The 26,640-nt window shown below is 36.5% G+C and overlaps 1 protein-coding gene across 2 annotated transcripts in view; it reads left to right on the forward strand.

The window, feature by feature from the left end:
• LOC103706416 (agamous-like MADS-box protein MADS3) overlaps positions 1-26,640 on the forward strand; it is a 47,852-nt gene that overhangs the window by 1,937 nt on the left and 19,275 nt on the right. For both annotated transcript variants that reach the window (XM_039114877.3, XM_039114878.3), the window contains exons 2-4: positions 19,513-19,591; positions 23,885-23,946; positions 24,125-24,224. In XM_039114877.3, the coding sequence (XP_038970805.2) occupies positions 19,513-19,591; positions 23,885-23,946; positions 24,125-24,224 (241 nt within the window). The remainder of the gene's footprint in view (positions 1-19,512; positions 19,592-23,884; positions 23,947-24,124; positions 24,225-26,640) is intronic.

A 26,640-nucleotide genomic window follows, 5' to 3' on the forward strand; every position in this document is an offset into this window, starting at 1 on the left:
CTCTGATGGGTTTTAAGCTACTTCTTACCGCAAAGAAGATGATAAGCCTTCTGCTTTCACCACAGTTAGTTACATATCAGAGATCTTAGAGAAGCTCTTAGAGCCACCAGATCTGACCATTCAAGGGACATAACTTCAGCTGGTGAAATCATGCCTTTACTAGACGTTTAAGCTATTAGAAATCAAAAGTCTCCATCTTTATATATTTACCTTCTTTGTGTTGATGATATATGATGTGATTATATGGGCAAGCAAATGGAAGAGATTTTATTTGGCAAAAACTGTAGTGATTAGTTGTATTTTGGCCACTTACATCTCTTGGTTCTTTAAATTCGTCTAATGAACTAGGATTTGTCTCAGTGGTCATGCCTCTTTGCCTAGCAGCTAGAGTTTTTGGTTTGAATCTTGTGTGATGCATCCCCAAGTATTAGGACTTAAGTAATTATGAAAATGTGGATGGGCCTCCCTCCCTCCCTTCGCCCCCCCCTCCCCTTCTCTCTTTGAGAAGAAAAAATGTCTATGATTTTGTCAAGTTGTATTCCTAGTCCAGTTAATTAACCAGGCCAAAACTGAGAAAGTATTGAAAAGTTATTTCTTGGAAGAAGGAATCTAAGCATCCGTTCACTCCATAGCATATATCATAGGAAATTAAAGTTTTGTTGCTGGTTGTTCATAACAAAATTAATGGAGAATTAGCTATATATATGTGCTGCAACAGTGGATCATCGAATGACAAATGTTTGCTTCTAGTGAAGCAAATTGGCTCCATTTCAAGCACTACTTAAGATAAATGCGACAGCCAAAATTATGAAAGAACATAGCATCTATAACCTAGGTCACCAAGGAATAGGCTAGAACCTTGTCATGGACAACAGAAAGACCGAAATGAGACTCTATATGTTTTCCTTTTACAGCAGAAACAACAGCGTATTTAAAAGGCATATGCCGAGATGTACTAAGATTAAAGAATGTATTCTTTTAACATTCAAAAATCTGGATTAAGGGAAAAATCAACGTAGAGTTACTTAATTGGAGCCTTCCCCAATGGTCATACTGCTCCATGTAGGAACCAGAGGTTCTGTTTGGAGTCTTGGATGGCGCACCTCCAAGTCTCTGGGCTTGGGTAATTATAATATGGGTGGTTCTCCCTCCCTTTCTCTTAAAAAATGCATGCTGAATACTAACTACAAATAGCAAAGGATCATTTAATTCTTTTTTATTTCAAAAAATAGCATCCGGTTTAATTTGGATACTTCCAAAACAATAGTCAGTCTAAAAGATATCCGCAGACTCCATTGAGGGACATAGTTTCAGGAAATGTCGGAAAAAATAAATAAGTAGCTTCAGGCAGAAGCTTAGGTTCCTAGAATGAGTTTGGACTATGGTTTGGTGGTTTGAAAATCTTATTGAGGGTGGATCTATGCACTGTGCTCACTTTGGGATGCTTTAAAGAAGGGAAGGTCAATGATCAACTTAAGACCAATGGAAAGAAGCATGCTAGAATTTCTGATATCAATTGCAAGTGCTTCCTTTATTATACAAGAAAGATGTATAATATAGTATATCATGATAATTATAGTTTTCTTCTAGAAAGATGCATGTTAAGGCACTGTCCGTGATCAAACTAAAATCCAATGATGAAAAACTTGTAAAGGATTCATGATTGGATTGCAACAGTTAGCTATATTATTTATGAAGGATAACTTGGGGAACATATATAATAATGTATCTTATGACCCAGATTGATATTGTTAAGAAGGTTGTGTTAAATTTGTAGCTTGGCTGCGAACTATGACATCAATAGAAACTATTCAGAAGGATGTTTCTCATGGAGTGCGATAAATGCCTTCTCAATCTGCCATTTGAAGGGCGTTATGAAGATCATACTAGGACATCTTATCAAAATATTAAGATACATGGAAATGATTATCCAAGTGAATGTAATCCATTATCCAGTCTATACCAGAAATATAATTTCCGCATGTTGCTTTAGGAAAATCCTTATCTACTTTATCATCCATCTTTCTGATCACTTTGATAAAAATGAGTTGGGCATCCTAATGTCAGTTATGGCATGAATCATTTCTGATGAAATGAATATAGCACAGGAAGCCCCAGCCATTGTGCTAGAGTCCTAAATAGGATTATGAAGTACCAATAAAAAGGTTGATAGTCATACAGTCAATTATTTAATGCAGATATCTGTCTTTTAAATTAATTAGACCTTTTTTGTTGTGCTCATGAACAATTTTCTAGTGGAAAAAAGAGAAGGCATATTTGTTCAATACATGGTAATTATCACATGAGAAACAGAAGAAGAAAATAAGTAGAAGAGAAAACGAAAAACAAAGAGCGAAAGAGAAACAGAGGTATCTGAAACATGTCCATGCAATATTTACATGTCTGTGTCTAGCTAATATTAATATGACCGTCAATAAGTTAATTCAATGAAATATAAATATAATGACTTGAAACCATTAAATTCTTAACACTCTCAAGAACATTGAGGAATATACAGTTCCTTGCCAGCATCATCAAGTTGGATGATGCTTAGACCTAGAGCAAATATTAGAATGCTTGACAATAGATATAAAATATTACAGTCATAAAATTACGTGTGCTTATCTTTTGATGATTTGAACAGCTACTTCTTTTTTGCTAAATTAATTGACAATCCATCTCCTTTTATTTATTGTATTCATGAAATATTAGATATGTCTCTTTAAAAAACAAATGGTAATGCATTTGTAATATGAATGCTCGCTCTTTCTAAAGGTTAAAATTGTAGTTATCGAATTTCAAAATCAAGAATAAGCATTTAATGTAGAAAGTAGTTGGAGATTTTAACAGATAGCTTTTAGTTCAGCTGGTTGGTACCTTCCTCTCCAACTAAGAGGTCTCAAGTTTAAACTTGAGTGGCGGTGAACAACCACCATATTCTCAGAAAAGAAAAAAGTCACCACATTATATAGTCTCCTCTAGAAGTATCGATCAAGCAAAAATTGAGAGGTAAGGCCAGAGAAGTCTTGAGCTCATAAATGTTTCTATATATAGAGGGGACCACAACCATGGCATTGCCATTAAGAAAAAGCCCAATGAATCTTATCTCTTGTACCTCATTAGACCCTATAAATATCCCTATAAATATACTTATATTTATCAAATGTACTCTTCGATCAGTTCTAATAAAGTTTCTGTTTTGCATTTTGTCCCTTGTATTTCTCTTGCAAATGACTGTGGCGATATCAAAGACATTCCCCATGCCTCTCACCTTTTACTCTAGGTGTCTCAGATTTTCTCATTTTCAGTTATGTCAACTTTTTTATCTCCCACCAAGTCCTAGATTTACATAAATTTCCTTTATGGCCACAAAGACTAACAACAACATCAATTATTCCCAAAATTTGACTGCCATATTTGATTGGGAAAGCCATAATTTTTAAAACAATACTATGAAGGTATGAAGAATTATCAAATAATTAAGTGCTTGCAACATGGACTTGAGCAATGCCAAGGAAGTAAAACAAATAGAAAGAGAGATTCGAGACCACTATTTCACATCTAGTAAGGGGCAATCAGAAGTGTTTTTTCTAAATTACTGTGTGTAACTAAGTCAAAAGATGCAAGGAAAATTTTGCATGAGGGGTTTTAAGGCTTTTTGATGAGGAAATTTCCATCAAGCTACAAATTTGAAGGAGAGCATTTGGTATTTGGCAATGAACAAGAGCATCAATTCGGGACTTTTCTTCCGAAGTTACAGTTAATCAAGTATGAAGATATGGAGATGCTTTCCAATGTTAGAAAATGAAGTTCCAGTTGCTATTCGATGTTGCAATTAAAGAGTCGAACAGTTTGTTTAGACTCCCATTGTTTGAACGAACAAGGCTATTTAAAATGACTGAACAACAAATATTCCAGTGCAAGATCAATATTGCAAAAAGAAGCAATAGAAGAATGGAGCAAGAAAGCAAAGGAAGAGACACATCTCAAAGCAGGGAACAACAAAGAAGAGTAAGTTGAGAGCAGGATATTTTGAAGCTTAGCAAAAAGAGGTGGAAGAGGACAATTCAGCCAAAGAAATGCTAACTTCAAATTCCAATACTTAATTTTCCAAAAAAAATATATACATAGATCTTCAAATTGTCTTTATAATCAATATAGATTTCCATATTATTTTAGAAGAGATTGTTCGCATAAAGATCAAAAGAAAAAAATGATGCAAATTTAGACAAAGAAGATGATGTTGTTCGACAATTTTATTCTTAAACGAATGTGCAACAAGAATCTGAAAACACTTGGAATTTGGACTATGGATGTAGCAACCTTCTATAGAAAATTGAAAACATTTTGTATGGCTAAAAGGAGTGATTCTTCTCAAGTGAATCTTGGAGATGGAAAGTTGTAGTAAGTTGATTGAAAAAGAGTCATAAGTATCCATAAAAGGTAGGCTGAAAAAGATTTGTTTACACTGCTCTTTATCACCTTGCATTATCTCAAATTTTAGTTGGAGTTTATAGTTATTAAAAATGGATACCTAGTGAACTTTAATGTTAATGAATGCAAAATTTTTGATAACAAGAAAAATATAACAAAGCAAAAAAGTTAAAAATGATACCAATTAAAAAAAATTCCTTCTGGATACGCCACTAAATCGACCTCTTGTCTTCAAGAAGGAAGAAATTGATAAGTCATGCCGATTTCACTTAAGATATGGCCACTTAAAACCTAAAAATATTAAAAGAGGAGAATATGCTTGTTGAGCAACCGTCGATCAATAAAAAAGAGCAAATATATGCGGGCTATATTAGAACGCTATAAACAGCTTGATGTGTTTTAGAATTAACATATGTAGATATATGTGGTCTTATAGGAACCTCATTTCTTAATCAAAAATATATTTTCTTCTTTTTGGTAATGATTATATTGAAAGTGTTGTGGGATTACTTAAGAAAAAGATACAAACATTTGCTATTGTCCTTCCAAGCAAGGTGTGTATGTTGAAAGACAACAAAGCCACTAAATGAAGATTCCAAGAACAAGTCGAGGCATATTTGCCTCTAAACCATTTTTGAACTATTGCAAAGAGAAGGGTAGCTGGTGATTCACCACAACCATTCTTAAAATAGTATAGTGATATGTAGAGATGAGACTATGGTAGAGATGGCCCAAAGCATGCTAAAAGAAAATGGGCTTCCTAACAATTATTAGGCAATCTAATAACATTGCAGTTTTCATCTTGAAGCAATCTCTTGCCAAGGTGGTACAAGACAAAACTACATTTAAAGAATGATACAAAAATAAGTCTTAAATAAATCTTTCAATGCATAGCTTATGTGCTATTCTATTATAAAATAGAGAGAAATTGATGAAAAAAAGAAACATACATCTTTATTAGAAAGACTAGTGAATCAAAAGATTGTTGCTTTCTTAAACCAAGAGTAAATGTATTTCCGATTTCCAAAAAATGGTTATTGTTGATGAATTGGCAATATGGAATTAGAAAGATAGATTTTCCAATATGTCAAAAGTATATGATATCATTAAGCCAATCAAGAAGACCAAGATTATTAAGAGAAGACACTTCAAGACAAGATTCTTCGAACTTCGAAAAACCCAAGGAAGATATGCTTCTTGAGTGAAATCTAAAAATCTTATGATCTAGCATTTTTGTGTATGAACCACAGAATCTTGAAGAATCAAGAAAGCATATATGGCTGAAGGCAATGAATGAACAAATGATAGCAATTGATAAGAATCAACTTGGAGCTAAAGGCCTTGCCTAAAGGAAAGGATGTCATCAAGATTTACAATATCAAGTACAAAGATAGCTCCATCAAAAAGCACAAAGGCTTGCTTAATTGCACAAGGCTTCTTAGCAGTAGGATAAATGTCAATGAAACATTTGAACTAGTTGTTGCCATGGAGATAAAAAGTAGTCATCTTGTTCTAGATGCTATATTGGAATTGCAAACCTTCAAATTAGATGTAAAAGTAGAGTAGCATTCCTAACCAATGAAGTAGGAGAGGAAGTTTATGTTGAACAAATAAAAGGCTATGTTATAAACTAAAAAGAGTACAAAATATCAATGTGATAAGGCATTACTTGGCTTGAAGCAAGCTCCTCATAAATGGATTGACGAGATTCTTAGATATTTCTACCAAAATTGTTTTAAACAAAGCTTAAGCACATCAATATAATATCTAATTGTTTTCTCAAATGTTGATGATCTTATCTTTGGTAATACTGATTCAGTTATGGTATAGGAACTCAAGAAGATCATGATGTAAGAACATGAAATGATGGATCATGGTCTCATGATACACTTTTTTAATATATATGGCAATGGAGCTTTCTTGTTAATGACATATATAGCTGTTGCAAGAGTTATTGTAGCCATCTAGCTTCATATACACTGGCTGCTGATGCACCATGCTCCACTTGTAGAAAGCCACAATATCTTGCTATTTAGGGGTCCATATGAAGGCTATGGATCCAATATCGAAAATAGAGGCAGTGCTAGATGGAGAAAGATTGTAAGCATTTTGGAAAGCTGCAATTCCAAAATAATTTGAGCATGCAAGAAAAGCTGATAGCTTCAAGGATAATCATGTTTTGAAGAGGAGAAATGACAACCACACTTGTAATGTCACACCACATGGAAAGAAATTTAACAATATATGATACTAAAAGCAGTCGCAACATCACATGACTAGAGATAGAAAATATTGATACATCGATCAAATTAGAAGTTAAAATAGAGAATGATGCATTAGTAGAGGCAAAAGGTAAAAGAATAATAAATCCAGAGAAGAATGACATATCAATTATGGTCCACTAGTTTCCAACCTCAAGTAAAACTCTAACACGGATTGGAGGGCCTTGTGTAAGCTTCAAAGTTATCCAACAAAAGACTAAAGCAAGTGATGCAAAAAAATTAAAACTTAAGCCTATAATTTGAAAGGTAGTTCTAAATGAGAAACAAAACTAGAGAAAAGGAATAGCTAGTAACTCTTGTCTTGCTAGCAAGAGGGTCTCGTTATCACCAGAGACTCTTCCAATTAATTCCTTCAAGATGCTCCAAACTAAGGACTTCACCAACTGCCACATCGCTATTCCGTAGAATCTATAAAGATTATGCTGGATACACCATTCAGAAAGAGAACAAAAGTGCACCCAATAAAAGAGAAGCTTTATTAATTTTTCAATGATCAAAATCAAGTATATGGGGAGTATTTATAGGGATGTCAGTTCTTAAGACTGATATATGTCTTGAAATTGGTTTGACCTACAAATTTGATTTATAGTAATTATGGTAATGCTATTTTTAGGACTGATGTGAATTAGATTGCATCTTAGCTTATTATTGACTCAGTTGCAAAACATGAGCTTATTGGACACTTGTGAGTCAAGTGTCATTTTGTCCTTTCCTTCATTCAATCTTAGAGAGGTTCAAAGGCGACGCAAGTGACTTATGGCAACGAAGAGTCACCCTTGGCCCTTGACCTTGTTCTAATACAACTTTCTATGCATCCATGATGTTCTCTCTAATTTTGATGATGTCTAGTCATGTTCGCCTATCCTTTAATACCTTTGATCATGGTACTTGTTGTGTAAGAGGGTCCAAGATCAAATTACTATTGGATTGAGTATTTTGTCCTGCATCAACTTAATTCAGGGGTCACATGATGATATAAAATGGATATTCTATTAGAATATACTTTTATGGCTTTTTCAAACCATATATGACCATAATAGTTGGAGTTGATAAAGAGCTAAAGTGAAGGTAGAGGAGCACACTAATTTTTCATTTTTTGGATACTAATTTTTATATTTAATGGTGAAATATGAAAAATATACTAATGACGGGACAAGTTGATGACTCATGGCTATTGGTGCTTGCAATTTGTTTACTTCAATTCTATGTTCTGAAAATCCTATATTAGAACAAAAGGATGAGACACCTTCCATACATAAAAAGAACAGAATTTGTGATATTTGACTACTCGGAGAACAATAGCACAAATTATTTCTACATGGGGAGCTAGGGTAGTAACAATTCATTCCTTTTGCTGATAACTACACAAAAATGGTTTGTCTATTTTATGAGATAGATTATAAGTCATTTACATTTTGAAAAATTCAAGACTTTACAAGAATACTATTATCGATGTTAATGAATTTGACAAATTTTTTGGCGATGGAGTGGAACACCAATCATAGTGGGATATACACAAAAATAAATGAGGTTTTAGATCGAGAGAGAGAATACAAGAATACTATGATCAATGCTAAAACAGAAGGACTCTCCATGTTTCCTCCAAAGTTTAGTAGAACGAATACTTTTGATGCTTGAAGTGGAAGGGGGCCTTGAGAAAGCTCAAAGTTATGGTTCTATACTCAATAGAGAGAAAGTTGTAAGCCAAAAGAGAAGACAAAGGCGCATCTTCATGTGCTATAGCACATAGACAAAAAAGTATATAATCTAATTCACTGTCAATTAGTCGTTGTGCTCTCCTTGTGATACTTATAAACCAACCTAGTGTTTCCCTTTTTTAGCTCAAACTCCTAGTAGGCCAGTTGGACAAATAGTATGGTAGCAACAATAAAGAAACCCTATGTCTCTAATCTAATTGACATGGCTTAGAGTGTGAATGTTTTGCAACAATTTCAAATGGTATAATGAAGTATGTATGTATGTATATATGTGAGTGTTTACTTAATATGTTGTGTGCTTCAGTTTCTAACCTAGAAAAGATAGGCATAGTTTGGTAAATTTATGCATACTCATGAAAAGAAACTAGGTAGGGAAGGAAAATGAAATTATAAAATATAGATAAAAAGGTGTAATTAGAACTGCATGCATACTGTGTGTTCTCTCAATGATGAAAGATATTGGTGAAAATGAAATATAAGAAAATATTGCATGATATGAATATGCTAAAGCTAATAGAGCTTTTACATTTCATGAAGTCAACTAGAGGAGATGAAAATGATTAAGCATACCATGTGTTCTCTCCTTGATGAATGATGTTGGTGGTGCACAGAGAGAGAAAGAGAGGGAGAGAAAGAGCGCTTAAGTTTCCTTCCATCCATATAGAAAAGCCAAAATTTAGTTGACGATATCCATAGAAGATAGACTTTTGTTACTCTTTCTCCTTAATAGTGAAACCAGCAGAACAGTCTCATATAGTCGTCTCATAGTTGTCAAGGGCACCGCTCAAACTACTGGGGTCATAGAATGAGTAATAGGATAGGCTAGAGAACCAAAATACTTGTAGGATAAGGAAGAAAAAATTGTGTGATGGTATTCAGTCTTAACACGTGTCTTTTTTGCTCGTTTTCAAGATCTGTAGATGTAGAGGGGGAAACGGTGGTAGTACTCATCAAGGTTTACATGGCTTTTTTTTTGTCACTTGTGTTTCATTTTCTTTTTATCCCATCTTTACTTATCAATATGGAAAGACCTATTGTAATGGACAAATAAAAAGTGGAGACTTGTTCCCTTATTAGGGCTAATTACCAGTGATTACAGAAAGTAGTAGTAGTTTTCTAGTGACCTTTGTAAGTTGATAATTTAATGTTCATGTTCATTCACGATGATCTGTTGTATGCAACAAAGTTTTTTTTTTTTTTTGGGGGGGGGGGGGGGGGTTGAAGTATATAGTAAGGTTACAACTTGTCTCGCGATTACTTTGACCATCAAGTTGACTTATCATAAGATAACCTTGAGTTGCAGCCTAGTGAAACTACTTTTTGATATTTCTAAATGGTAATATTCGATATTTCTAACTAATACTCTATTTTATTTGAGACTAGCAGTTAATATTTAAGTTTAATTGTAGTTAGTAACATCATGTCCATGATTATGTTAATTGTGTTACACATAGACCAAATTAATATTAAAATTTGGAAGATGTGTACAATGGTGTATGCTATTTGCAAATATTATAGTATTAATTGATTTTTCAAAGAAAAAAAGGATATAGTTTTGATTGATGAGGGGAAATTAGATTTCATGTAACAAATTTGAAAAAAATGAGAGCTTAGAGATAAGCAAAACAAGAGGAGCATATGAAATGTAATTTTAATGAATTACGAGAAAAGGAGATCTAATCAAAATTGATGAGCAAAGGACACCAGAAAGTGATTGATTTATTATTTAAAACATATTATATAATAATAAAGGAAAGATGAAGACATATGCAATAGCCTTCAAGTCAAGGATTAACATTCAGTGCTGGGTCAAAAATGTTGCTTTGTCTCTACATTTATGTGAGGATATATAAAGATTTATACATATTTTAAAGCTTTTAGGTCTTGTGGATTATCTATTTTGCTTTCGGTTCGAGTGGCAGTAAGATTAAGGGACCTGTATTAATGTTTCTTTTCGCTTATGTACTCTACCACCTTTAGTTCAGCTTCTCACGATCATCATGTCTATTGATGTTAGCCATAAGTAGGATCACATGAATCATTATCCTTTTGTGCTCCGCTATTTACTTTGCTCTCCTAGATCTAGATTCTTGTCACAAAACTACATCTCTAGCCAACCAGCTTATCTTCCGGTAGACCTTGTTAATTAGTATTATTGCATTCAATCTACACCATTGCCACAATCATTTGCATTCATAATTTTTTTTGAAGGAAACATTTGCATTCATAGTTGATTGTGCTATCATTAACTTGAAGGTTCTCTTCCCGATTTGCATATTAATGCAAGTTTTTGTTCCCTAACCTGCCTTACTTACTTGTCATGGATATTGTGTCATTTAACTAATAAATTTTTCTCTACATCCTCAAGAATCTCCTCATCTCCTTCTTAAAACCTCCTTGACTGCACGTGCAAACAGTATTACCACTACTCTTCTATTCTTTTTAAAGAGATTTATTGTTCTTCGAGTGGTTACTCTATCAAAACCTTACTTTAAGTGGGGATAATTGCAATAAACAAAATAGTTTCCAATTATACATATATCTTACAATTTTCATATGTCTAACATGCTAGCCATGATAAATTCCTTGATTTTTTTTTCTTTTTTTCTTTCCATAAGCATTTCTATATTTACTCTAATCCTTTAAAACTTCATCTTAGGTCCTTGTCTCTTTTTTTGTTCAAGAGTAGTGCCACCTAGCCATCTGATGCTTTATCTATTTCCGCTTCTTAAATAAAAGTAAACCCTAATTAGTTAAGTTCTTTTTTAATGGAGATAAAAGGGAGAATGCATTTTTCTAGTGAGAGATCATGGCCACCACTACTTTCACGCCCCAAACCCATCACTTGGGTCGACCATATGACACGGCCACATAATCCCTAAAGTAAAACCTTAGAGATCATGTAAGGCCTAAAAAGGTATAATATGCACAAAAATGCCAAAAATTAACGATTAATGTATTTAAACCAAACCAACTAAAATGTACTGATTGATAACACAATTTCAAATGTCCATAAATAAAAGATAAGCTAACTTCTAACTATCTAGCAGTCTGACTCCAGATCGATCTCACTTCTTGCCCACCCGATGGACTCTACAAATCCAGTGCCTCTGAAAAAGAAAGTGTAGTATGAGCTTTTCCAGCCCAGTAAGAATCCCAACAGCCACACACAGTAATAATAATAAAATAGTCAAAGCATCAAATAAATACTATTTCATCATTCAAAAAGCTTAACAAACAACAACTATATATAACCGGTACATATACATAAATCCTTTTTATACGTTATGTGATCCACTTTCGTATTACTCTGATTTCCAAGTTTTAAAATTTTTCACTTCTGGCTTTGGACTAACCAAGATCATGATCCAGTCCAAGACTGCACAAATCCCACACATACGCTCGTGGCAGCTATTCCACGCGTAAGCCCGTGAAGGCTATCCTACGCATAAGCTCGTAGAGGCTATCGCACGCGTAAGCCCGTGGAGGCTATCCCACGCATCAGCTCGTGGCAGCTATCCTACGCATAAGCTCGTAGAGGCTATCTCATGACAAGGCTAGTCCAACCTAATTTACATGTCTAATTTTACATGTTTAATTCAATTCTAATCACATCACATATTTTCATAACTTCTCAAAAATATTAATTCTTCCCAATTTAATTATTTCAATATTTTCATAATAAATAAAATGCACACCTCATATGTGTCATATCAGCTTATAAAATAAATAACAATATAATTATAAAATAAATCCAACGATAAATCAAATATATGCATAGAGATGCTCAGATGTAGGAATTCTTACAGAAATTTGTGGACTGACTCAAATACGGATCCGAATCATAACCTACAAGCTGGGGTGATGAGTTTCCTAATCAAAACCTCCTGGTATCGCTGACTCCTTCCCTCGATCCGATGGGGGTGTTCCGGCGACCTTTTCGACAAGAAATTGGAGGGGAGAAACCTTGAGCAAACTCGGATCTACACGCACGGATCCAAGATCTCTTCACCCGATTTGTGGGGATCTTCTTGAAGGAAGGAGAGGCTTTATGGCTTCCTCCACCACCGGCCAACTCTTGGAATCGCCTCTCCCCGGTGCTCAAACCCCCCCCCCCCCCTCCCCGGCGAGTCGGCTCCCCTCCGCGTTTCAGCCCCCCTTCCACGATCGTGCCTAGGGCATGATCGTAAATGAGGATGGGTCCGGCTTCTTCGGGCCGCCCATCCATCCTCTCTTTTTTTTTCTTGGGTTCTTACATTCTTCCTTCCTAAAAAAAATTTCGTCCACGAAATTAACGTACCTAGAATACCAAAGAGTTGAGGGTGTTTGGCTTTTATTTCTTCCTCGAGCTTCCAAGTGGCCTCTCTTTCTGAGTGATTGCTCCATTGCACCTTTACATAAGGAATGGTCCGACGTCGCAACACTTGATCATTTCTATCCACAATCCGTACTGGGTACTCTTCATAAGTCAGGTCCTCATGCAGACATATAGGCTCAAAATCTACCACATGGTTCGGGTCCAGAATATATTTTCTCATCATTGAAACATGGAATACATTATGTACACCTAATAAAGCTGGTGGTAGAGCCAAACGATATGCCACTTCTCCAACTCTGTCTAGGATCTCGAATGGACCAACATACCTAGGGCTCAATTTGCCATGAACCCCGAACCTCATCATACCTTTAGTAGGAGATACTTTCAAGAAAACATCATCACCAACCTGAAACTCCAGTTCTCTTCTTCTATTGTCAGCATAACTATTTTGTCTACTCTGAGCTATAAGGAGCCGTTCTCTGATCACCTGTATCTTATCCACAGTTTGCTGTACTATCTCTGGACCCAATACTTTTCTTTCTCCCACATCATCCCAACAAATTGGAGATCGGCATTTTCTGCCGTACAATGCCTCAAAAGGAGCCATCTGAATGCTGGGCTGATAACTACTGTTGTAGGCAAACTCAACCAGCGACAGATGACTATCTCATGCATCTCCCAAATCCATGACATAAGCCCTCAACATATCCTCCAAGATCTGAATAGTGCGCTCCGACTGTCTATCAGTTTGTGGATGAAAAGCTGTACTGAAGTCCAGTCTTGTACCAAGAGCTTTATGAAGACTCTTCCAAAATTGTGACACAAATCTAGTATCTCTGTCAGACACAATTGAAACTGGAATTCCGTGCAGCCTCACAATTTGCTCTATGTACAAACTTGCCAATTTCTCCAAAGAAAAGCCAACTCTAATAGGCAAGAAATGTGCCGACTTGGTCAGTCGGTCAACAATTATCCACACTGCATCATTATCCCGAGGGATCTTAGGCAAGCCAGTCACAAAATCCATGGTGATATGCTCCCACTTCCACTGAGGAATGAGAAGAGACTGTAATGGTCCAGCAGGCCTCTGATGCTCAGCTTTCACTTGCTAACACACTAAGTACTGTGCGACATACTGAGCTATATCTCGCATCATGCCACTCCACCAAAAATTTTCTTTCAAGTTTCGGTATATTTTTAGTACCTCCTGGATGCACTGTATAAGTTGAGTTATGGGCCTTATCAAGAATCTCTTTCTTCATTTCTGGTACTTTCGGCATACATACCCTATTTCCGAATCTTAAAGGGCCATCTTCATGTACTCGAAATTCTGAATGCACACCTGACTCTACTGTTTCTCTGATCTTTTGTAACTCTGGGTCCTCTCTCTGAGACATTTTGATCCCTTCAATCAGAGTAGGTTGCACTGTGAGGGTAGCCAATTGTACCTTAGGATCATGTAGCCGTATCTCGATTCCTGATCTCTCCAAATCTAATAAAATATGCTTCTGCGTAGTGATCAATGCTGCCAGCCCACTTGAGGATTTTCTGCTCAAAGCATCAGCCACTACATTTGCTTTCTCCGGATGATAACTGATAGTCAGGTCATAATCCTTCAGTAACTCTAGTCATCTTCTTTGCCTCAAATTCAACTTCTTCTGTGTGAAGATATATTTCAAACTCTTATGATCTGTGAAAACCTCACAGTGATCTTCATACAAGCAATGCCTTCATATCTTTAGAGTAAAAACTACAGCTGCCAACTTCAAATCATGTGTAGGGTAATTCTGTTCATATGACTTTAATTGTCTAGAGGCATAAGCTATCACCTTTCCATTCTGCATCAGAACATACCCAAGTCCTTTACGACATGCATCACTGTAGATGGTGAAGCCTTCTGTTCCAGACGGAATAGCTAGCACTGGAGCTGTCACCAGACGTTTTTTCAGCTCTTGGAAATTCTGTTCATAGTCATCTGTCCATTCAAACTTCACTCGCTTCTGAGTCAAGCGACTTAGAGGTATGGCAATACGGGAGAATCCCTCAACAAATCTTCTGTAATATCCAGCCAATCCTAAGAAGCTGCGCACTTCAGTTACATTGGTAGGTCTACTCCACCCAACTACTACCTCCACTTTCATTGGGTCAACAGAGACACCTTCCTTGGAGATTACATGCCCGAGAAAGGAAATACTATCCAACCAGAACTCACACTTTGATAGCTTAGCATAAAGCTTCTTTTCTCTGAGAGTTTGCAATACTACTCTTAGATGTTCTTCATGTTCCTGTGAGCTCTTTGAATACACCAAAATGTTATCAATGAGCACTACCACAAACTGGTCCAAATAAGGTTTAAATATCCGATTCATAAGATCCATGAAGGCAGCCGGTGCATTTGTCAAACCAAAAGGCATAACCAAAAATTCATAATGCCCGTATCTGGTCCTAAAAACTGTCTTAGGCACATCCTTCACCTTTATTTTCAATTGGTGATAGCCAGAACGAAGATCAATCTTCGAGAAAACCTGAGCCCCTTGCAGCTGATCAAACAAGTCATCAATTCTTGGTAGTGGGTATTTATTCCGTACTGTCACCCTGTTTAATTTCCGGTAGTCTATACAGAGACGGAGGCTACCATTTTTTTTTTACAAATAATACAGGAGCGCCTCAAGGAGAAACACTAGGCCTGATAAAACCCTTATCCAGTAACTCCTGTAGTTGTTCTTTCAGCTCTTTCAATTCAGCTGGAGCCATTCGATATGGAGCTTTTGATATTAGACTAGTGCCAGGAATCAATTCGATGGAGAACTCAACCTCCCTATCAGGGGGTAATTCTGGCAATTCATCTGGAAACACATCTGGAAATTCTATCACCACAGGGATATCCTCTAACTTGGGCTCCTTTTTCTGGGTGTCTAACATAGCAGCTAAGAATTCTTCACAACCTTTTGCAAGAAGCTTCTTAGCCTGTAGAGCTGAGATTAACTTCATTTGATGAGGTGACTTGCTGCCCACCAAACCAAATATTGGCTGACCAGGGATCTGAAACTTGATCGTTTTCTCAAAACAATCAACAGTAGCATGGTATGCTGCCAGCTAGTCCATTCCAAGAATCAAATCAAAATCATTCATCTCTAGGACCAGCAAGTCTGCATTCATTTTTCTGTCCTCAATGCCCAAAATACAGTTCTTGCAAACTGAATTAACTAATATAACATCTCCACTTGGCGTTGAGACACGGAGATCAAATTCTAATGGCACAGATGATATTTCAGTATTCTTTCTAACAAAATTGGCCGATATGAAGGAGTGGGTAGCACCCGAGTCAAATAAAACATTTACAACATATGACAATAACCTAATCATTCCGTAAACATAGTCACAAGGCACCTAATCATAATCTTTAACCATACATGCACAAACATATATAACCTAACAAAATTTATGACATGCTAAACAAGAGAGAGTATTAGGAATGAATTTATTACCTGTCACCACTGAATTAGAAGCCTTGGCATCCTGCTCTGTGAGTGCATAGACCCGCCTCTGGGTCTTAGGCCTCTGCTGCCCTCCCTCTTGTTGCTATCCTTCCAGTGGTGCTCGGTTTGCATGGGCTCTTTGAGAGGACTAAGGTGCCTGTCGTCTCTGCGGTTCTTTTCCATTAGAACAAACGATAGCCTTATGCCCTTCTTGACCACAAGAAAAATATGTCCCTCCAACCCAAGTGCAATCTCGCTTGAGATGAGGTCCTCCACAGCGGTAGCATCTAATAGCACCTCGGACTTGACCTCTATCTCTGCTGACAACTTGATTCGATCTCTGATCTTCGACTTGAAAGGTCTACTGTTTTGACTTGGAGAATCAGTGGGTCGAAACCTTTTCTTCAAATTCTTTTCTCTGGCAGCTTGGGCATTGTCAAGCCCCTTTTCTATCATCAGGGCTTTGTTAACCATATCTTTATAGGTAGTCAGTTCAAAAGCAGCGACTTGTTGCTGAATCCGTCCCCTGAGTCCATTTTTGAATTTTCTTGCTCGGTCACTATCCTCTGATATCAAGGTCGGAGCATATCAGGACATCTCTTCCAACTTTGCGACATACTGGGCGACTGTCATATCACCCTACTCCAGTCGGTCAAACTTCCTATATTTCTGGAATCGGATACCCTGGAAAAAATACTTCTCATAGAAAACCTTTTTAAATTCTTTCCAAATGAAGGGGGCCTCATTCGGACCAAGCTTCCCTTTCTCCATCTCCCACCAGTCAGCTGCCTCACCCTGTAACATGAAGGTGGCAAAAAGGACTTTCTCCTCATCAGGGCACCTCAAGGCTTGAAAAACTTTTTCTGTCTGTTTCAGCCAGCTCTCAGCCTCCATCGGGTCAGCCGTACCTTTAAATGCTGGGGGTGCATATTTTTGAAAATCCAACAGACTGACTCGGTGCTCCGGCTGAGCTGTAGTGCCTTGAAACTGTTGCTGCTGCTGCTGTTGTTGATACATTGTTTGCTGCTGCTGCAACTGTTGCTGCAAAAACTGCTGTTGTACCTCTACCATCCTCATCATGTCTGTCCTGGCAGCAGCTTACTGTTGCACCATCATTTGCATCAACTGTGAAGCACCTATCGTCTCCCCAAGCTGAATACTTGGTCTTTCGGATGTCCCAATCTCCGGAGCTCCCATCGCTGGAGTACTGCCAGTAGGGTCGATAGTGTGCTCCTTCTGTTGCACACCTCGAGTCAGCGTGGATGAGGTATCTTCCTACTGTCCAGAGGGTGCCCAAGCTGTGGAGCCGTTCGCAAATTGGGTCGGCCTTCTGGCACGCCCCTGACCACGCCCTCGCGCCATATCAACCTATACAATTTTTCCAGCATCAAGATTATCAGATTGAGACAAATTTTGCATCCTTAATATGTTAAACACACTATTTAATATCTTATGTGTTTAGTGATTTTCCCCACTCATGCTTACTCGAGCCTAAACCCTAGGATTTCCTAAACCTTAAGCTCTGATACCAAATCTGTCACGCCCTAAACCCATAACTCGGGTCGACCACATGACACGGCCACATAATCCTTAAAGTAAAATCCTAGAGATCATGGAAGGCCTAAAATGGTACAATATTCATAAAAATGCCAAAAATTAACGATTAATGTATTTAAACCAAACCAACTAAAATGTACTGATTGATTACATAATTTCAAATGTCCATAAATAAAAAATAAGCTAACTTATAACTATCTAGCAGTCTGACTCCAGATCGATCTCACTTCTTATCCCATCCGATGGACTCTACAAATCCAGTACCTCTGAAAAAGAAAGTAAGTGTAGTATGAGCTTTTCCAGCCCAGTAAGAATCCCAACAGCCACACACAGTAATAATAATAAAATAATCAAAGCATCAAATAAATGCTATTTCATCATTCAAAAAGCTCAACAAACAATAAGTATATATAACCAGTACATATACATAAATTCTTTTTACACGTTATGTGATCCACTTTCGTATTACTCTGATTTCCAAGTTTTAAGATTTTTCACTTCTGGCTTTGGACTAACCAAGATCATGACCCAGTCCAAGACTGCACAACTCCCATGCATACGCTCGTGGCAGCTATCTCACGTGTACGCCCGTGGAGGCTATCCCATGCGTAAGCCCGTGTAGGCTATCCTACGCATAAGCTCGTAGAGGCTATCCCACGCGTAAGCTCGTGGAGGCTATCCCACGCGTAAGCTCATGGCAGCTATCCTACGCATAAGCTCGTAGAGGCTATCTCATGACAAGGCTAGTCCAACCCAATTTATATGTCTAGTTTTACATGTTTAATCCAATTCCAAAATACATCACATATTTTCATAACTTCTCAAAAATATATTAATTCTTCCCAATTTAATTATTTCAATATTTCATAAAGAGAAAGCACAAGTCCAAGCCCTGACAAGCGTACGAAAAGGTCATGGATAGTACCCCCTAGTGAGGGATCTTTATAGGTAGCCAGTCTTTCACTTCCGCCTCTCCACTCCCATGCCTTTCTTGGTCGGACCAACCCAACCGGCGATTTCCGACAAGTCTTTCTAAACAAAATGCACACCTCATATGGGTCATATCAGCTCATAAAACAAATAACAACATAATTATAAAATAAACCCAACGATAAATCAAATATATGCATAGAGGTGCTCAGATGTAGGGATTCTTACAGGAATTTGTGGACTGGCTCAAATACGGATTCGAATCACAACCTACGAGCTAGGGTGCTGAGTTCCCTGATCAAAACCTCCTGGCATCGCTGACTCCTCCTCTCGGTCCGATGGGGGTGTTCCGGCGACCTTTCCGGCGAGAAATCGGAGGGGAAAAACCTTGAGCAACTCGGATCTACACGCACGGATCCAAGATCTCTTCACCCGATTTGTGGGGATCTTCTTGAAGGGAGGAGAGGCTTTATGGCTTCCTCCACCACCGGCTCTTGGAATCGCCTCTCCCCGGTGCTCAAACCCCCCCCCCCCCCCCCCCGGGGAGTCGGCTCCCCTCTGCGTTTCAGCCCCCCTTCCACGATCGTGCCTAGGGCACGATCGTAAATTAGGATGGGTCCGGCTTCTTCGGGCCGGCCCATCCATCCTCTTTTTTTTTTCTCCTGGGTTCTCACAACTACTTCCACTTGATGTCACGGCCATTATGCTTTTCATCATATATTACATATGCCTTGTGCTAGTAACTTATATGGGATAAACATGTAATTTACGCTTTGCTAACTTTCTTTTACTAGGGTAAGCAAAACTATTGAGCGATATCAAAGTTGCTGTTATGCATCTCAAGATGCTACTATAGATGATCATGGAACACAGGTTTGCGCTTTTTTCTTTTATTGAATGTAATATTAGTCATGCAGTTATTTCTAAATGTGCTACATCTTTCCATTTATGAATAAGAACTATTTATGCCTAAAACTTTCTTATGTACAAGGAATTACAATTGTTAATGTTAATTTTAGAATAAACTTCAAGCATGAAAATTAGAAAACTCTCCATTAGCAGATAATCTATTTGGGATCCATTTTTATATAGTAATTAGTTCTAATATAATTTGAGGAAACAATCTAAAAACATGATGTCAATCCATTAATATTTACTAAAATTTAAGTCAAGATGCATAAGAAAAGAATTATCGAAATAGTCTCATGGAGACTTTAGGGTTTACAACATTTGTAATCTATCATGAAATTACTTTAACTAGTAGAATTTGATAAATATAGAATTAGGTGGGGTGCGTATTGCATGCGTGCAACTTGCTATATTGTTCCTTTTCTTGAGGTTTGAGCTAGAAGGATTTTGTCTTTATGTATAGATGAAGGAAAATAGGGAACCAATTATTTAGCAGAAGCAAAGACCAAGTCCCTATTGTCTATAAATTAATACAAACTCTTCGCCAAGAAAAATACCAGTACTATCCCATTTCTAGTAACATTGATGTCAGGATTGAGACAAGTGGATATTCAAAGGATAAAATGGAGTTCTACCATCTATCCCTTCTTTTTTTCTTCTTCCTTCTTGTTTTAAGAACTAGGATAAGTTCATCCAAAATAAAGATGACGGTGAGATCAAATCTAGATCACTTGTATTGGACACCCAATGAACTCATTGAGCTGGCACCTTTAAAGGTGTACTATTTCTCCTACAAGATTATTCATAATAAATTGTCTAAATTAGATATGAACACTTCTTACCATTTGTTATGCCTAACCCACCACTTAGGTTGGCACATGATGTAGGGTATAACCTTAGGAAATATGCAAGGCCTACTTGTGAACAAACCTTAACATTGGTATAATTGTCATCCAAGAATAATATAATATTGTTCCAATATTATTAGATAATAAAAATAGTCTAACTACAATTTCCAAACATTAGTATTAGAGGCATTCTAATTCCTTCTCACCTCTTGCTAACTTTAAACCTCGGCCTAGTATTAAACACCATGCAGCCATGAAAAGGAAGACAAAGAAGTAGCATGAGTTGCAGCTAAGTAAGAATCCACCCCTACACACCCCAACATAAATAAATAAGTAAATGGTGGTTAACAACAAATTTTCTATAATAAATAAACCCATTGAAATATTATTGAAATAGTTTTATCATAAAATGCACAAATCAGTTAACTAGAATTTGGATTCCATTTTCACTATTCAACAGGCTACAATATCTCAATACCTAATATGCAACCCAAATGATAATTCCTTCCAACAATGCTTCAATATCAACAATTTATGATCATTTTATAACCTCTAACAAGGGCTAGCTTTGGCAAACATCCTAGGAGTGCTCCATAAGAAATTGAAGCTATTTTTGGTTTTAGACTAGCTATGGTCACATTTCCCACCAATAAAGGGGCTATCGATAATATCATATTTCTCGCCCATGATATAAAAATCAATAATATCATATTTCCTACCCCTAACAGAGCAATCGATAGTGTCAAGCTCCAGTCAATGATGAGGCAAACCAAGACATCTAGAAAATAGGTCTATGTTTCTCGGATCTTTTCATCTCTTTTATCACCAACTCCATTACCGACCAACTCAAAAATCTAAGAAATAGGTCTCTGCCACCACCACAACCACCAAGTTCATCATAGGTAAATCTATAGAAGAAGAGAGAAAAGTTCAATCTTTCTAGGTTTTCCCTCCCATCTCCATCTTCCTTGCCTTGAACACCATCAATCATGGAGGATGAAATTTGTTGGAGGAAAGGAGGCATAGAGAGAAGGAAAGTAGGGCTGGCAATATTTTGCTTTAGCATTAATGTGCTGAGTTGGCCACAATCTCAAGAAGTTGAACTCTCTTTAAGAGAAGCAACCAAAAGAACAACAAGAATAACAACAAGAGAAGGAAATCACTATAATTAGAGAGGTTTAGATGATTATCCCATTGCAAGTTGGGCATCGCTTATCTACCTTAGGGAGCACAAACATTTTCTTGGCTTGGAGGTTATAAGGTGAATGGAAGGCATCCTTGTTTTTCAAGCATGAAGTTCTAAGAAAATTCTTGAAAAAATCATTAAGATGAATTGCAAGCCCATGTCTACCTTGATGGAGCAAAATTTGAAATGAAGAGTTGATCAAGAAAGGAACTCAAAGATGCTCATGCTTATCAGATGCTTCCTGGATGTTTAATTTATTTGACTATTACAAGACTAGATAACTCTTTTCTAATGGTTGCAATTAGCCAATTTATGCAAAAGCCTAGAAAGCTTCATCTTGATGCAATAAAGAGGATTCTTCAATATCTAAATTAAACTATCACATATGGCTAGTTGTACAGAATGGACGAACGAATCTTTTTAAATGGTTTCACGGACACAGATTGGGTGGGAGACCCTTCTACAAGGCAATCGATATCAGGATGTCTTCGGTATTAGATTAGCAGCAATATCTTGATGTTGCAAGAAGCAACCGACTGAGACATTATTAAGCATTGAGGCCGAGTACAATGCAATGATACTTGCTCCATAAGAATTCATTTGGTTAGGAAAGCTCGTTGAAAATATTTTTCATCTTGTGGATGAATTGGTGAAGATTGGAGGAAACCTTAGCACCATCTGACTAGCATCCAATCCCGTGTTTCATGCTCAGATGAAACACATAGAAGTTCAATATCTCTTCATACGAGAAAAGGTACTAGAAGAAGTAATTCATCCCATCAAGGTGGACACCAATGTCCAAGTGGTAGGTATTTTCAAAAGGCTTTGTCCAGAAGAAAATTTGAACATTTTAGAAGAAATTTCTGTATAATTTCTCATGTTAGCACAAAGGGGAGTGTTGAAATTGTTGTGTTAACATGGTTCTTCATCATCTACATTATTATTATGTGCATGAGTACATGTAGATATTTCATAGAAGAATATGTAGTATACTAGAGAATCTAAAATGGGAAGATGAGGAATAGCATTAGAAGATAACAAGTTGGATGGGAAGATGAAAGGTACATAATATCATGAAATTTCGATGTCATGCACCAAACACACTGCTCAGGCTGGTGCGTGACATGATTGCATATTCCCCAAGGTATAGTCATATAAAATATGCAATACCTACTGAATGAACAAACCATCAACAATACAATTCACTATTTTCAAGAATAAAATAAATAGTTCATTATTTTTAGACAATAAAAATAGTACAACTACAATATCCAACAACCAGTGGTACCAGAAATGTTCTTATTTCTCTCCTCCTTTCACTAGCAAACCCCAAATTTCAGCTGAATGCTAAGCATTATGTGGCTTGAAAAGAAAGAGAAGAAGTGGCATCGGCTAACAACTCAATAAGAACCGTTATACAAATGCACACACCAGAAATATTCTAATTCCACCATGGGTGAGAAAGGTGATTGTGTTTAATCCAAAGCTAGAAAAAAATTACTTATGGAGTACTTCTGTGAATATTGGTCGAATTTAATCCCCGCCATATGTTATGACATGATCATAAATTGTTGACACGGAACCACCATCAAAGGGAAATTTCATTTGGATCATATGCAATGCATTGAGATATTGCGCTCCGTTGAGTAGCGGATATGCACATTTTTGGTAGTTGGTGATATATTGTTCTGGTAAGCTTCTAAATTGCTTCTCCCTGAAGTCTAGACATGGCTAATAGTTTTCCCATTCACTTAGACATGGAACCTGTCCATTTTACTTTTTGAGTTCCAGGTGTTTACTATGTTTTATGCTGCTCTTCTGTTCCATGAGACCATGAGCCGTCTTCTCCCTAATTCAAACATAATTCACAATGGATTGATAATGTGTCATTTTTAAAGGTCCAGGCCACAGTCATACCAACTAATCTGATCAATAAACAGGTCAAGCATCTTAACCCAAACCTGACCATTTTAACAAATGAGACCGTTTTGGCAACCCATCTAGGACTAGAACATTATTATATCCACCTGAAACCAACTAGCTTCTTTTTAGGTTGGCGGGTCATGTAAGGAATATTGTCTCCCTAATCTTTAATTTTCTAACAAAACATTATTAGTTGCAGCTGTAGTTTTAATTTTTCTTTTCATCAAATATATATACGAAGCCCATAATTCTGATTGGAAAATCTAACCGCAGCATTTTGATTTTTGTATCAAAATACAGAACTGGTACCAGGAATTTTCAAAGCTGAAGGCAAAATATGTGTCCCTACAGCGTACGCAAAGGTTAATTTTCTTCTGAAGACAACCATCAATTCTTGTACAGCAGCTTAGCATCTCTTAACATATTTCTGAAACTACCTATTTGTAAACATGTTATAATGAAATCGGTCTATTACATAGATGAAGACAAAACATATTCTGGTCATAGTATGGAAGAATCTAATTGCTAATTGTTATTTAGGCATTTGCTAGGAGAAGATCTTGGGCCCTTGAGTGGGAAAGAATTGCAGCAACTAGAACGACAACTTGAATCAGCTCTGTCACGAACCCGACGAATGAGGGTATTGCATGATGCATCTTTTATCTTGTTTTTCTTAATTAGTCTTGTTTATTGTCAAGCAGGTTACTGAAAACCTGAAATTAGCTAAGTTTCTATTTTATTAGGACTCTTTTATGTTTTTATATATGAAATGCTCTCTGTTTTTCACTTAGATCATGTTACTTTTGTCGTGCATATTAGAAAAGTTCTTGAAAATAGAGAGGATGAAACTCGTAAATTGCAATCAAATCAACTGATAAATTAAGGACCTCAAACTTTATGGGATGGTCTGGTAAATGAAATGGGATCAAGTGGCATGTTCTCCTAGAAAAGGAAAGACAAATCTTCTTTTTCATGGGAAAGGTTTTGGTGTAATATATAAGAATGGTTCTACTTCTCCTTCTGAAAGATGGAGTTGTCTCTTCTTGGTAAAAAAAATGGAGGAGAATTTTTCTAACACGAAGAACGGATATGGAAGTTAAAAAAAAAGTAATTTATATATCCTTCCAAAAAGGGGGGCTTTCCTGTTGATAGAGATGAATAACTATTTTTTGGTTGAGGGGCAGGGCTGTCTTTGATGGAGTTGATGGGATTTCTCTTTCGTTAAATGGAAACAAAAAAAATAAATAAAGCTGACAGGCGGAAAAGTAGAGAAATAGAGGAAGAGTGGAAGGCCAAGTTCTTCACCTCTGCTTCCAACAACTTTTCTCGCCAAGTGGAAGATGGCAGAGTTGCCCGTGGTTTGTGTTTACTTCCTAATTTTAAGGAGGGAGACCTAGCGTTTGTGTATGGGCAGGTTCTTACAATCTTGCAATAAATGTGGGAACTGGAAAGAGATATACCTGCTTTCCCATTTCTGCATTATATTTTAATTTTTTGAAACAACTGCTTTATATTTTATATTATGTTCAAAAAATCATGCTGCATACAAATGGGACTAGAACTACACATCTACCTTATGAAAAGCAGTGACCTTAACAGTGTACATGAGCAACCAGTCTTTCCATGGCCTGCCTCTTTTCTTTTTATTTTTTCTCCTTTTAATTACTTTTTTCTTATTTTATTTCTTTCTTCTTCTTCGCTCATTCTCTTTGATCGTGTTTCTTTCCTTTTTCCAGAGGTCTAGGGCTGCATTTTAAGTAGCCCTTTCCTCAAAGTTCAATTATTTGATTAGCGATTGTTGTTAAAATTAGTGGCATCAAGTTCTTCAGTTTCTGGCCACTCCACAACCTATCTATTACTCTATGAATCCAGAGTATAGCAGACGCCACATACCCGTATGACGGACTATACAAGCATGTAAGGCTGCAGATCATATCAAAGTAATAATAATTTTTAAAAATTTATTTAATCAAAAACTTATCCAAATAATTCTTACAATAGTTCCAAAGTGACATAAGTCAACATTTGCTAACTAATAATATAAATCAAATAAAATACTCTAACTACTCTAACTAAAACTCCAATAACTAAAAGTATCTTCAAAATATCTAGCTCACTCCAAGTTCTGAGCAATCATGCATCTAGATCTAAAGAAAATAGAGAAAGTGTAATAATGAGCTATACTATTCTAGTATGCAATATAATACCCTAAAGTGGGATATGAACATATCAAATAAATAAATAATTAAAGAGCAAGATATTGACTGGAAAGTAAATCAATTCTTGAGTAATACATTTTTTCTTGAAATATACTATTGTTTTCATTAAAAAAATACTAGAATTTCGACATTAGGATATGGCCATGTAACCCAGCATCATGGGTCAAAATGCACAAAGTGTCAAACACCACTATTATAACCATTCGTGGTACGGTATTCAAATACCACTATTCTTATCACCGGTGGTGCAATGTCGAAATCAGTTTCTTATAGATTACAAGTCGACAGGGCCAACAAATAATCTCCATTAGTAGGGCTAGATCATAGCCATACCGAGAAAATAAATTTTTCATAATTTGTCTAGTCCTATTTTTCATATTTCATAACATAGCATATAACATATTTTAAAATAATTAGTATCATAACATTAACATACCTCACCCATTTAAATAAATATAAAATGGATATCATAATCAAATTTAATCAAATAATTATTATTTTACCAAAAATTTAGAAAACACACTTTGAAACATTAGGTTACTTACCTTTTCTTGCTTCAGAACCTTATTTCAGGTAGGCAAGTTAGGTTCATTCGTTACAATATTATTAAAATACTATTTAATTTTATCATTATCTTAGAAGTAAAATAAAATTAAAAATTAAGATACTATTGGGGATACGATCTCATACCTAAATCAAGATGGATGAAAGACAATGTCAATCAGGTGGCGGTTTTCGACTGCATGGGTCGGTATGAATAAGGTGATTTCATCGAATCATGTGCAGACTAGGGCACAGATGGTTCAACAGAGATCGAAGGTGATCAAATCTAATAAT

The sequence above is a fragment of the Phoenix dactylifera genome, chromosome 16 (assembly GCF_051530095.1).
Source record: "Phoenix dactylifera cultivar Ajwa chromosome 16, Ajwa_hap1_PhDact_Kaust_v1.1, whole genome shotgun sequence".
NCBI lineage: Eukaryota > Viridiplantae > Streptophyta > Magnoliopsida > Arecales > Arecaceae > Phoenix > Phoenix dactylifera.